This window comes from Ptychodera flava (genome assembly GCF_041260155.1).
Source record: "Ptychodera flava strain L36383 chromosome 23 unlocalized genomic scaffold, AS_Pfla_20210202 Scaffold_23__1_contigs__length_28996876_pilon, whole genome shotgun sequence".
Lineage (NCBI taxonomy): Eukaryota > Metazoa > Hemichordata > Enteropneusta > Ptychoderidae > Ptychodera > Ptychodera flava.
The window spans coordinates 8,383,173-8,398,245 of NW_027248277.1; the positions used below are offsets into that span (position 1 = coordinate 8,383,173).

The following is a 15,073-nucleotide window of genomic DNA, read 5'->3' on the forward strand; positions in this document are numbered from 1 at the left end:
AATTGGGGGTGAACAGGTTAACTCAATTTAGGAATTTCGCAGTTTTTGAAATTTCTTTGCATCAGGCCTAAACCAGTACCAGTAGATGCGATGTTTAAAGGTATACTGTCACCTGTTTCAATTTTGCCACAGTTACCATGGAAAGAGAAAATCTAACCAATCACAGATTTTAAGCGGGTGGCCGCTTTTTAAAAACAGCGCCCTCACATGGGCATTTTGAATACCAAGGAATGCCCTTTGACCATATATGGGCATATTTAGATTACAGGTGACTGTATACCTTTAAAATTGTCTAGAGTTGAGGAAAATTTTCTGTAGACTACATGTATCACATTTGATTGGAGACAGCTCCAGGGCTGCTTTATACAAGCTCTCAAAAAATCAAAGCAAATGAATGGAACACAATGGCTTGCAAAGTGTGTTTTGCATAATTTCCATTTTTGCTGTATAGCTATTTTTGGATGTTTTTGTATTTGAGGCAAAATTACTGCTGATTTTGAATATATTAAAACTTGTTTGTCTATTCAAGGGCCAATGGCTGTAACTTTTAAGTATTTTTTTTCACTCTTTTTGTTTTATATGTCAATTGCAAGTTTTTGTTCTATTCCAAAAGTACCAGTATGTTGAACTGTCTAATATTTAGCCTGTCAACACAGTGTCTTTACTTGTATGGTAGAATGCATTGTTATTGGTCTAGTCCAGACCGGATTCACTTGTCAACAATAACAAGACAGTTTACACATGTACAGGCTGAGTTGACAAGCTGAATTCTGTGTGTCTCAATGTGCTATGGGGTAGAACAAGAAACTACAGTTGACATACCAGTACTAAACAAAAGCAGTGAAAAAATCATCAAAGTTATGATCACTTGCCCTCAAAAGACCTGTGCTAGTATTTTTTGCTGATATCAAAAGAAATGTTCTCAATATTGATCACATGAAGGCTGGCGTCTAATAGTTTGTCCTGTGAAATAACATCCTTTTGTATCTGACCTTTCTGACAGTGAATAAAATGCTCGTTATGTAGAATGGTCTTTTAAACTATTCATCGCGCGCCGTTTTGCTCCAGATATTCTCCAATTATAAGACGGAAAATGATCGTAGCTTTCCAATCCCGAGAGACCATGTGCGTTTATGTGAGACACCAATTAGAGAATTCTATTCTGAGACAGACTTCAACTCATTGTCGTATGAACACTGTGAGATCACTAGACCTTGAATGATGAAGATGGCAAAGCTCGTCAGGGTCATAGGTCAATAGGGGGAGTATACTGCTGAGTGCGAGGTCGAAGTTCAAGTGATGTGGTTTCTGGTAGTAACAGAGGCAGTGCAAATATGCAAATGAACTGTTGAACTTTGACCCCTGTGGTTTTGTCCCAGTCTGGGCAGCTCTTCAAAACTCAAAGGGTACAGATAGAGTTCATTACACTTTTTCACAGCCTGCAACTGATCAATAAAATGAAATGACTGTAAGATCATAGTGTGTTAATTCTTTGTGTTGCATTCCCATCTTAGCTTGGATAAGTTTCGGGAGTTTTTTCAGCAAAAACACATAAACACGCCTTGCAAACATTTACTTACGTGGCAATTTTTTGGTCTGCTAAGAAACACTTGAGAAATCTAAAAATAGCGAATAAAATTAAAGTTAATTTTGAAAATAGTAAATAACAGCATCTTTTGATCTCCTCATCATGGTAAAATAGTCCACTGATGTCTCTTGATGTTAGAGAAATTTGCAAATTGTATGACAGAACATGTTTTTTTCACCTCTCACCTGTGCCTACCTCTAAAAATTTTGAGTGGACACAAAAACAGTAAATTCATGTACTTTTTCATATTGTTTATGATCTTTCCTTTTGATGTACAGAAACCAAGACAAGTTTACAGTTTCCTTTCTATATTTGCAAACAAAAGCTGATTCAATCGGTCACATTGCTATGACCTAATACGGTAGTTTCAGAACATTAACCCTTCAAGTGCTGTATATTTTCCCACCCAAATTTTAGTGCAACATTTTATTATGAACTTTTTTGTAATTTTTTAGATAATTTTGGACCAAATGAACACAACATTTCATTGGCCAGAGTTTTTTATCAAAATTTTGGCAAAAATCTGACAAAAATTGACTGCAGTATATTTTGTAAGGGCAACAAAAATTGAATTTGGCGCTCGAAGGGTTAAGATAGCGTAACCGACTCACCCTGATTGTTATAAACAAAATCACCATTATTGTCTTACCATTCCTGAAACCTGTCAATGCTGTGAAGCAGAGCATGTTTTTATCTATTATATTTGTGAAATACAGTTAAATTGAATGTTTTTTTCCACATTGACTGCCAACACGTGACAAAATCATTTGTACCATTTTTAGCAGTCTGTTTAAAACCTCTTAGGTTGAGTTAAATAGCAGGCTGCCATCTGGTTTACCCATTCAGCACAATGGTTAAGCCCAAACCAATTGTTATCAATGGTGAGTTTGGACCTGTCAACAGGGCATTGTAGGTAAGCAGGTTAAAGGGGTGTCGTGATTAGAGAGGTGTCTGTAAGGACAGGTTTCACTGTATACTGCTGTACAGACAGAAAAAGCTGGGAATCAAATAAAAACTTTGTGGCTAATGGAACACTGAAGTTTCCTGTACATTACTATTTGCTTTCTTAGTTTTGAGGTCTGAATGTTTTATCGGCACAATTTTAAGTGCTTATGATATAAATTTGACTTAAGGCCCATGAGTTTATAGGCTGTATGTTTGTTCCATGTATAAATTCCAACAAAAACTGATTCATCAAGTGCTGACTGTATAGATAGAACAGAATACCCAGTATTCTATCACACTCCAGAACAACAATCAGAATACCAAAAATTATTACTGGAATGGACTTGTCCAAAGTGCAGTCACTTGGCCTTTAATAAAACCTATTAATAATGACATTGTTTCTATAATTTCATTATTCATCTAAAATTGATTACTTTATTTTCTCCACCACACATCATGTTAATTTGAATGACAATAGTCTTACTGAAGAAAATATTTCACAAATAAAAATCTGCCTGGCCTGACCTGTTATTGTTCTTTTGACCTGTATTATCAATCTAGTGTTGTTTACTTTGATGTGCACACAGTCAGAATAATCTTTACAAAGATGAGCTTACCCCCAGGGACAATGATCAGATAAACAAAATCTTTGTTAGTGTTATTGGACTCTGCACTGACCTCTGTCACAAGGGATTTGAGAAACAATCGTAGTCCAAAGATAACTGTATCAGCCAGGCAACCTTTGGATTGAGATTCCACTTCAAATTAAACACCTTGTCCATTCTTGTGGAGACTGTAGTAATTGTTGAATATTCCATTGTTTTATTTGTTATTTGTATATGGTAAAATGGTATATATATATATATATATATATATATATATATATATATATATATATATATATATATATATATATATAATATATATATATATATATATATATATATATATATACCGGTATAAATATATAGACAGAGACAGACAGACAGACAGACAGACAGACAGACAGACAGACAGACAGGGAGAGTGTATAATATATGAGATGTAGATAAGTTGGTAGGTCATTCATCAGTCATATGCAGATATCCAAATAGCTGAACTTAAAATGAACAGTTCATCATTGATACATTGATGCTTTGTTCACAAAGCAGTACTCAAATGTGCAATAGTGACAACAAAGTAACTACAATATTGTGACATTGTAACATTTTAATTTTGCAAGCATTTTGACTCTCTTCAGCCATTTCCTATTTAGGATTGTAAACACAAACATTACACCAGCATACATGATGACTGTGGCTAAGGACAAGTCTGTATCTCTGTCGCTAGTTTGATAACTGTGTTCAAATATTTATTTGATACAGCGCCACTATGTTAATGTTGTACGTGGCTTGAATTTTGTCAGACTTTCTTCTAGGAAATTTGAACCATTCTCTGTCAAAATTAAGATTAAAAATTGGGCGTCACACACAAATTGTGGTATTGGGAAAACATTTGACAAAGAGTTCATTGCTATTTGAAATTCAAAATGGCCGCAATCCCTCTGAAGTGAAGATTTTGATTTTCACGAAAATAAAATGTTGAGAACTTGAACTATTCGCTGCAATCTTCAAAATAGGCAGTCCAAACAAGCGGACCAGAAAAGTTGTGAAAATTCAAACATTCTTATATCTTTCCTTAAGGTGCTCTCTTCTTTAAAATGTTTGTCTATACTGTGCCACTGTGTTGAACCCTTTCAAGGCCATGGTTTGGCCCAAACCCATTGTTATCAATGATGGATGTGCCACTGTGTTGAACCCTTTCAAGGCCATGGTTTGGCCCAAACCCATTGTTATCAATGATGGGTGTGGACCTGTTTACTCGTAAACAGGGGGGTAACAGGTTAATCACCTTTTCTGCTGTTTGCCAACCGTTTGTTCAGTTATGATATGTTGAACACAGATTGAGTTTAATAGTATCTTTTCCTGTTTGCCATGTCAGCATGTGAGTTTATTGAAGTCGTTAAAGGCTGTTTTAAACGTGAACAATTTACTGTGAACACAGGTAAACATTGGCATCGACAAAGAAAATGAACAACGAAATACTGTATATCGTATCACCAGGAACAATGAGTTCATGTCGGCCATGATACAGTAATGAAATTACACCGGGTCTTCTCTGCCAATAATCTCACATATGTTACAATGAAAAAATGGCAGTATGTATGGAAGTTTCCCACATTCATCATATTCTGCATAGATCACAGATACAGTAACTATGGCGACGTGCAGTTGCTATGGTGATAATTGTCATTTCGTGGGAAATCAATTGTGACATGGTAGATGAAAGTAGAGAACGCAGGATATGAAAAGTATCTAGATAGGTACAGTTGACATTTAATATTTATTAATCTTACTTTGTAGACAAAGAGTGGCCATTGTATAAGACACCATATTACACCAAAAATATTCAACGCAATTATTGCTTTGAGTCTCCTTCAAAGGAAATAAAGTGTTGTTTTGAGTTTTTAGGAACACAGAGGTTTAATTAAAGTTGTAGGATTAGCAAAACGGGAATCTGTACATACAGTTATTGTTTCTTAATTATCATGGTTAATTTTAACGTGAAGTGTGTATGTTGACAGAATAGGGCTTATTGGGATTGATAGGGCCGAGTTGGTCATGAATTTGAAAAAACTGGAAAATTCATGTTCGAAAAGTTTGATTAAACCTTTGGAAAATGCTATTGTAGGAATAGAAATGCAGACTTTCGATGTGTTGACTGAAATTTTAGGTACAACATATCAAAGGTTGGGGTAATTTCTCTGGATTACAAATGTCACACATGCGAGTGATTCTGTATTTAGTAACATCAGTGCTGTTGCCGTTTATGAAAAATTGCTTGTATGTGAAAGATGATATCAAAATCTGCACCGCATGGTGGGCGGTTAAGACTCGGATGATGTGGAGTGGTTTTGACAAAGCTTTGTGTGAATTGCAGGTATGAAAGTCCAAGTTCCTATGAAATGTCGATATGTGTGAAACAATGCATATGAAACGTAGACTTCCTTGATGACTAACAACCAAACCATTGCAGAGGCATCTAACATCACTCATCAATTATTTATGTCATGTAAAACTTATCTTTGAAACTCATCAATGACGACCAGCTTAAACTCTGTATGGCACACAAAACCACTTGATACAGCAGGTTCAAAGGTTAAAGCTCATAGGTCATCGGAACAAACATATTCTGCACAGCGATGCAAAGATCACGGTGACCATGCCTTATTTATTTCTACCATAATACCTGTATTTTAATGTTGTAACCTGACGGCTCATTTCATAAAACAGAGCTTCTAATAAAAAAATGAATGGACTGATTTTAAAGGTATACAGTCACCTGTAATCTAAATATGCCCATATATGGTCAAAGGGGCGTTCCTTGGTATTCAAAATGCCCATGTGAGGGCGCTGTTTTTAAAAAGCGGCCACCCGCTTAAAATCTGTGATTGGTCAGATTTTCTCTTTCCATGGTAACTGTGGCAAAATTGGAACAGGTGACAGTATACCTTTAATCCAATGATGAGTTTAGTCAGTGGCGCTGTGGAGTTGTGTGTGGAAAATACTCTATTCACAGCGAATCCATCAACAGAGTTGTGACATTCCATTGTACCATAGGTTTGTATCCAAGCTTAAGGTAGTATGTACCTCGAAAGTGATAGAAATTAAACTCTTGCTGAAATTTTCCTCAAGGAATCTTTCAACCATTCACTTTCAAAATTGTGGATAAAAATCGGGAGGGGGAGGGGAGAGGGGTCACTATGCAAATTTTGGTAATAGGGAAACAAATTACCCAAGATTTACAGATATTTACAGATAATTTCTTGATTGATATTTGAAATTCAAAATGGCCGCCATCCCTGTGTTAACTCTACGGAGCAAAAAAATTTTTCCATTTTCAATAAACTGAGACAGTGAAAGATTTTCTTATTTAAAAGGCTTCAAAATGAGCCCCCACAAGTGATAGATCAGAAAAAAGTTGGAAAAGTTTGAGAGTCCGAATATATGTTGTACCTTAAGCAAGCAGTTGTATTCTCCAAGGCCAAGACCCTCCCACATTAATTCACCATGTGTATCTCCACACACAACTATCACCTGAGCCTATCATAAACAGTAGATATGATTTGCCACACTCATTTCACTGTGTACAGATCAAAACCTACACATCGTAAACAATAGATTTGAACCAAGGTGCGGCAACCCCAAAAGATTGAATAGATCGCAAGACACCACAATAGCCAATATAGAAAATACTAAAACCACTGACATTGATAAGATTCATTCACCCGTGTAACATCATAAATTAAATCAGTATCTGGGTGTGTATGGTAATTGCTATCCAAAGAAACCAAATTAAATTTATGCCTATATGATATGTCACTTTTCTAACCAAATATAGCTTACAGTGATTTCATATGTGAAGAAATTTGCATTTTTCAAATTTTTTCATAAATTTGATCTCTGTAGTATGTTTTGGTTTTCTTAAGAAGACTCCTTCAAAGCTGCCCCCCTACCCACACTCCCTCACCCCCCATTTCCTGTACATAGGTCCACCCACCCAATTGAGAACAATGGGGGATGTAATAAAGTCTGGTTGGAAAGGGATCTGTTCACTCTGTTTACCTGTAAACATGATATCCACACTCACCATTGATAACAATAGGTTTGGACCGTACCACTGTGGTGAGAGGGTTAAAGCTTGATAGACAGGTGAATCCAAAAGTACAGCAAGTGTACCCAGCATGCAAAGCACCATGCCTATATGTATCTCTGCAGACCCTTCATAGTGCACATATACCGTATATGTTGTCATATTTGTGTCTTTAACCCTTTGAGCACCAAAGTCAATTTTTGTCGCATATATGAAATATGACCAAGTCAGTTTTTTTCAGATCTTTGCCTAAATTTTGCTAAAAATTTTATTTTGTTAAAAAATTATGGACAATAAAATGTGATGTCTATTTGATCTAAAATTGTTAATGAAATTACAGAAAAATTCTTAAAAATTAGTAAAAATTGGTTGGAAAAATTACAGAACTCAAAGGGATAAGGGTACTTCGCACCTCGAAAATGAAAGACTCAAATTTTGCTCAAACTTTCCTCAAGGAGGCTTTCAACCTTTTTCTGTCAAAATCAAGAATTAAAAATCAGGCGGTCACTGTGCAAATTTTGGTATTAGAGAAACAAATTACTAAATATTTACTGATAGTTGAAATCAAAATGGCTGCTATCCCTGTATTAACTCAATGGGAAAACATAAGATTCCAGATTTTCACAAAATATCTGTCCAGGAGGCACATTCCGATGTAGCGCAAACATGGAAAAAATGCTGACGCAACGAGTCTAGATCGATGCAGGCAAGGATTAAAAACGAAACCTTTCCTTTTTTGCTCTGGCAAGTTACAACAACTCTCATAGTCTCCACCTTAAAGCACTGCTTGTGAAAGTAGTTACAAATTTATGAGACAATTTTAGAATTTCTGTGAGTCAGCCCTGTATCAATGCATGCATATATGTAGAGTACCACTGTCTGGAGACAGTGAGAGTGCCAGAGTCAGTGATGCGTTGATTTTATAGCCTAGTAGGCATGTACATAAAGTCACGGTGCGGTGTCTGGACCAGCAAACGTAGTCGATGCAGAACTTTCCCAGTATCTGACTGTGAGGGCGCTCTCACACATTCTCACATCATCATCAGTCAGTCATGCTTTCTGTATTCCATAGGTGTCTGTGCTGGAGAATAGGCAAACATTAGATTGTGATCCCTGTGGCAAACATGGCATGGTTTATCCCTCTTATTGTCTATGTACACATGGCCTTGACAAGATTTCTAATCTGAAAGACAACTCACAGTTCAAACACTATGAGATAATTTTCCAACCTGTATCTCTCAATCTGACCTGCCCATCCCCGCAGCAGCTTGTCTCAGCAATGTTTGACCTTGACCTTCACTCTTTGTAGCCTCCCTCAGGTCAAGAAACAACCACGCACGACCTTGATCCAGATGTGTGACTGATCAATAGATGCCATTGAATGGCATACAAATGAGATTATTGATGTGTTTTGCCTAAGTTCTTGAATCTTTGAATACCTATTCATCCCCCCAAATTCCAATTCTATGTAAATTGGTGCACAATCACCATTGTTAAAAATGGGTGTGGGCCAAACCATTGCAGTGACAGGGTGAACGAAACCTCATGAGGGTATGTGAATGAAGCCTTTGCGAGTATGTTGAAAGAATAGTTTGTGTTTCAAATGTGTAACATATTTGTCAGATGACATAGCTGGGTGTGAGCCTTTATGAAACCGGTTAAGTTATTCTAAGGCCACTCAAAGAAAATACTTTGTTTGCCGTCTTTGGATTTTTGCAAAACCTACCAGCCAGCCAGCGAAAAAAAAAAACCAAACACAGACAAAAAACACAAGTGTATTAACATTTTGAAGGTTGTGGAGCACATTAATTTTTCACAGGCTTATAGTAGTGGAAATTAATTTTTTCCACAATTTATCCAACACAAGGTTGTTGCCTTTTCGAATTTCAAGTGTCAGTTCATTGGCTAATTTGTTTCTCTGGTACGACAGTATATTTTGCAATGTGACCCTGATTTTATTCTTAGTTTCTAAAGAGAGTAGATTATACTTTCCTTACAGAAAGTTTGATCCAAATTTAAATCTGTCAAATTCAAGGCACGTAATATCTTAAATAAAGTTGACTTGAATGATAATTTGGAGACCTACAAAAACCAGCACAAAGTTTATCTTCACTGATCTTGCAATAATGATATTCAGGTTAAAGTAGTTTGTGTCACAACAGTCTTGGTTTTATGATGATATTACCTGAGCAGAAACGGAATGAAAACACTATGAATAATTTGACCGGTATTGTTCTTTTATCTTTGCAGACTGGCATGTTGGTATGACGGTGCCGTACGACATCTACATTATCTATATGTATCAGCTGGGTTTCTACATACACTCAATTTATGCAACGTTGTACATGGATCACAAACGGAAAGACTTCCTTATGATGTTAGTCCATCATGTCCTGACCATTTTACTCCTGGGCATCTCCTATCTGGTCAGGTTAGTGTCTAAGAAACAGAAAACGTGAATGGTCAATCTGACAGAGTCAAGCAAATTGATTGGTTCAAGCGTGAGTGGTGGGCCAATCATTTTGTTTGTACCTAAAACAGTGTCTCCTCATACCCATATTCTCTTTACAGCTTCTCATCTTCCACGTACACTTGTGTGCCCTCAGTGGTCAGTTCGAGAGAAGCATCACCAATTTTGGTGACACTGTCTCGTTCACAACCCTGGATTCGCTGTGTTGTTTCAAAGCTTCAAATTGCCTCGCACTGGGGCGCCCTCAACGGTCAATTTCCTCAATAATTGTATTCATTTATGCAAAGTGTATGGTGGTTGTTTTTAGAGTTTGCAAATCAAAGTAAAACTTAGTCCCATAATGTTCTCGTATGATATTTACCAACAAGCAATTTCAAATAAAGTACAAATGTTTTCCCTGCATATATTTACATCTACTATATTTTTGAGTATTTCTTCTTATGACATTTCAAATAACTTACTAAGCATAACATCATGAATAAAATTGCATGCAGTCTTTTGTGACTCCCTGTTTCTATGGCTCTAAAAGGGCAATACTGATTGGCTGGTAGAACTGGTTAAAGAAGAATTAAGGAAGAATCAGCCAATCAGAAGACTCGTTCCAATTTGTCAACTAGTAATTCTCTTATTTTACAGATATCACAAAATTGGCCTTTTGGTGCTATTCTGTCATGACTTAACCGACGTCTGCCTGGAGTGCGGGAAAATGTTTATTTATACCAAAAAACGTGACGGCCAGTCACACCAAATCAATGAAGTCCTGGCAAATGTCTGTTTTGCAGGTTTCACATTGACCTGGTGAGTGACAGTAGTTTATTTTTATAAAAAGCTTCACATCACAATTCATGCCAAAGCCTGAAAATTTTTTTTCAGAATTGAGAACGGAATCTCAGATCTATATTCGAAATATATTTGTGGTGATTTTAGTCAGTTTATGTGTCTAAAGTTCTTGATTTTTAAAGCATGTTAAAAAGTCTTTGAAATTTCCCTTACTGCAATACGATGAAATTGAAAAGTGATGAGCCAGCCATCATTATTTGAAAATCAAAAAGCAATCGGTCACAATATCGTAAATATGGTATGTAAAATTTATATGAAAATGAGACTTTGTATTATAGACCTCAAAAAGTCTACTCAAATAGTCCTTGTAAGTCACTGAATTTCACCCAGATTTGAGTGTATGGATTCTGCAGGCTTCCGTTGTGCTTCAAAAAACTTCCTTTTCGCTTTAGGCAATGAGTTTGAAATAAATACTAATAAAAATTTTGTTCATTGCATTGCTATTAATTTCAATTCCATGAATACCAGTATGTTGATGTTTACTTGTGTCCCCTCGATGATTCACATGGCTATTTCTTAATCCTTTGACAATATTCCATTTGTGGTCATAAGAAATCAGTTTGTGATGGTTAATTTTTGGGATCGTTAGGTCGCTGCAAAATTCACAAACCTAGTCCTTCACAAATTATACTCCCAGGCTCACCATAGGATGGTTATGCAGAATCACCTTTCAATGTGTTTTCGTTCCAGGATTCTGTTGAGGTTGTACTGGTTCCCACTCAAGGCGTTATACGCAGCAGGGGCTTACACTATTGACAGTATGCCGTATGTAACAACCTTTAACATAATGCTATGGATCCTACAGATTATGAACATCTACTGGTTTAGTGTAAGTTTCAACATCATCCAATCTTTGGCATTTGATATCCCAGTGTCAGTTTCAGATTTATTCAATTTTTTGTCAGTTTCAACATCATTGAAACAGACCAGTAGCTGTAACGCTGGTTGGCTTTTCACTGTTTTTGTCTTTTGAAAATGTGCTGTAATTGTATATATTTATTTGAATGCTAGTCCGGACCAGAATTCACTTGTCAACAATAACAACACAGTCTACACATGTGTAGGCTGAGTTGACAAGCTCAACATACTTTGGGGAGTAGAACAAGAAACTGCAGTTGATATTAAAACAGAAATGGTAAAAAAATCGTCAACAGTTACAGCTACTGGCTCTTTACTTTATGGTATTTTACGTAAATTGCACATTTATAAAAGTTTTAGCATCCATTGAAAGCTGTCGTCCACAACACACATCCCTGTCCCAAGAAAACAGTGCTTCCCACTCTATTTCCGTACCCCCAGAAAAGTTTCGTCAAATGCACATAAATGAAGCAACGCTTAAGGAGGCTTGAGGTTTAAAATGAGTCTGGATGTTTCCATGGTAACAGTGATCTGATCAGATAAATGCCTGATGCAAAAACTGCTCTGGTGAAATTAGTTCATGTAATTTTTGACCCAATGTGCCGAAACTGTGCAAGTGTCTTGTGGGTTGGAATGTTACAGCTGATTGGTAGATTGTGATTATGGACAGCAACCTAGGGAGTCTGAAACTAAAGATCATAGTGTTTCTGATTGGCTGTTGTGAATTATATGTAAATGTCAATGATATTCAGCAAATCAATGGAGCAGATCTTCACAGATTATGGTCATGTAGCCCCTAGCTAAACAATGATTGTACTTATATATGACCCCTTATCTTCACAGATAAAATCATACCCGCTGAGGGAGTGATTTTGAGAGTTATTATGACCCTTTAACTTTATCGATTTAGGTCATATACCCCCAAAAATAATTTTTTATGACCCCTTATCTCTGCAGTTCATAGTGACTATGCTGTTCAGACTTCTACTTGGGAAAGCTGATGAATTATCTGATATACGAGAAGAAACAGAAGAGTTCCTGAACCAACAAAAACTGAAACAAAAGTAAGTGAGAATACAGAAATTCACTTGCAGGTAGAATTTGCCTGGGGCAAAGATATTCTGTCTCAGATTTTTACAATAATTTTCTTGTAATTTGCTGAGTGTGAACTCATTTTGACACTTTTTACATGACTGAAGTTATCGCCATCTTGTTCTTGAAAATTGAAAATTTAAGTTTACGTCAGAGTTGACATAGGGATGGCAGCCATTTTGAATTTCATACATCAGTAAATTTGGATAGTTTGTTTTTCTAGTGCCAGAATATCTGATTTTTGTCCATGTTGATGAAAGAAAATGATTATCAATTTTTGTTAGGAAAATTTGAGGATAAGTTAAAAATCTAGGAATTTGAAAGGGCGTATGACCTTAAATTTAACAATACACAGTCATTTTCAGAGCAAGGGTGACATTTATCGAAAAATTTATTGAAAAGTGTACTTAGTGGCAAAACAGCTGTTAGATTTTGTGGCATCATTTCAACTCAATGCTAATGAATATAACTTATTACTTGTATTAGACATTTTGAGAAATGTTTATTGCACATTGATGTACATATCCTGTGATGAGATAAGGTGCCTTTAGAGACAGCGCCCTCAGAGAATTTTAGGATTCTTGCATAAACCCTTGGAGGATATTGTAATGGGAGAGCTTGGAACAGTGCTGTAAATAGTTTGAAAGATTTTGACCTTGCGAGGTATGATACCAACTCACAAAGAAACTTGAATTTTCAGAAATCTGAAAGTAAGTGAATCTTTGAAAGTGGAGTACAAGCTGTAAATATATGGGCTGCGTTGACAAGTTGAATATTGGGTATTTCAACATGCTATGGAGAGTTGACGTGACAGGGATACCGATGTTGATATGTGACACAAATACAGAAAGCATTGTCAACAGTTATATGTACTGTCCCTTTAGTCCTGTAAACCCCCCAGCACATTGATGCATTCTCATTGATTTCAATGACTTGATTGGACCAGTAGACTGGAAAATCAGGGCTGTCATTTATAGCCGGTCACCGGCGGCAAATCGCCGTCTGACACAGGTCTTGCCGCCGCCTGTTTTCCCTATTCAAGGCCTGCAATAATGATCTTTACACACGTTATGAATTCTTTCCTGTCCCAATTCTACCGTTGGCTGCGCTGTGCTACAGAGGCGCAGTCCCTAAGGCTCGTTGGTAGCCGATTTCTGATTGGTTTCAATCGGTACTGTCAAAATGCTTTGCGTGTTGTGATTGGTTTTCGGACGTACACGATCGATATGGCTACGAAAAGAACGACAGCCACGTTGGATGTCCAAAAGACCCCGAGAGGCTTACTAGCTTTGGAGATAAGAGTAATGTCAATATTTGTAAATCATTTTATTTTCCTGAGGAATGTCAGTGATCGGGGGTTCAATCCATCAATGGTAGAGCATGCAATGTAGATTTCAAGCCGCGTCTGAGCAAAGTGCCATAGCATTACGTGTATTTAGCGACTGGAATTTTTGATTTGTTTTCACGTTTGCAGATCGTGAACACTCTTTACAATGAGTAAGAATCGTTTACTCAGCACAAAAAGAACTTTGAGGGGATTGACTCAATTTTTAGTGAGTTTTGACTACCACTGAATTTGTTTGCACCAAGCCGCCGTTCTATGAAATGTATTCTTATGGTAGTACATGCTGTGTACTGTGGTTGTTTCGAAGGCCCGAGTATTGAAGTTTGATAAATATTTTCCGACATCCGAAATCTTTCCTCAAAAGCAAATATCAGTATTCCGATCCTTCAAATCATTACCAAGACCAACATTTTTTTAATGTTTAGGGCAAACATTTTTTTAATGTTAGGGCAATCAAAAATTTAGCTAGGCTTGACTATATACTTTCGCGGTATCTTGCACGTACGCATACGGCGGTAAACCATGTTTTGAATATGGATATATCATGCATGTAGTGAGCCTACCCACTTGGCCGGCGTGGGTTTCGACAAAACTCTGACTACTGTGAGGGATATCAGAATAGATAGTCATCAGGAGAAAAGATTTGATCGTTAACTTTCACGCGCAAGGATTTACTACGTAAATAATCAACATATTGTCAATCTTGTCGATTGAGAGGCCGACGGACAACGATGCCACGCAATTTCATTAGCGGATGTAAACTTTCGTATGTAATTGTTTGTATGACGTAGCGTCTACTCAAATTGTCTCTGGTACTGGTCTCGTATTTACCCCATTACATTTGTAAATTTTCACATTGGAAATTCATAGCCGGTAACTCTGTGGAGAGGTCTTGAAACAGACAAAATAAAATTACAGCAGTATCAACCAGACGCAGATCGGAATTTTTTGTCGTGACGTTAATATGGTCACATCAGTTTTGCAGAGGGGACAAGATTTTGTTTAATTCTAATACGATTAGTACGATTAGCTGTTATTGAATTGGAACGTATTACAATTATTGAATTACTTTCTGCAGATGTTGTTTCTCAAGAAATAGTTTCTGCAGGTGTAGTTTCTAAAGCTACATCTGAAGGAATAGTTTTTGCAGATGTAGTTTCTGAAGCTACTGTTTCATCAGCCTGAGAATCACACAATATTGAGGTATTGTCAGCTGGTACTGCCATACAAGCCTTGGGCTTAG

At 36.7% G+C, this 15,073-nt stretch overlaps 1 protein-coding gene across 1 annotated transcript in view; it reads left to right on the plus strand.

Annotated features, from left to right (window-relative positions):
• LOC139124164 (ceramide synthase 1-like) overlaps positions 1–15,073 on the plus strand; it is a 56,167-nt gene that overhangs the window by 32,032 nt on the left and 9,062 nt on the right. The window contains exons 3-6 of the mRNA XM_070690309.1: positions 9,476–9,656; positions 10,332–10,493; positions 11,226–11,364; positions 12,351–12,457. Coding sequence (XP_070546410.1) covers positions 9,476–9,656; positions 10,332–10,493; positions 11,226–11,364; positions 12,351–12,457 — 589 coding nt within the window. The remainder of the gene's footprint in view (positions 1–9,475; positions 9,657–10,331; positions 10,494–11,225; positions 11,365–12,350; positions 12,458–15,073) is intronic.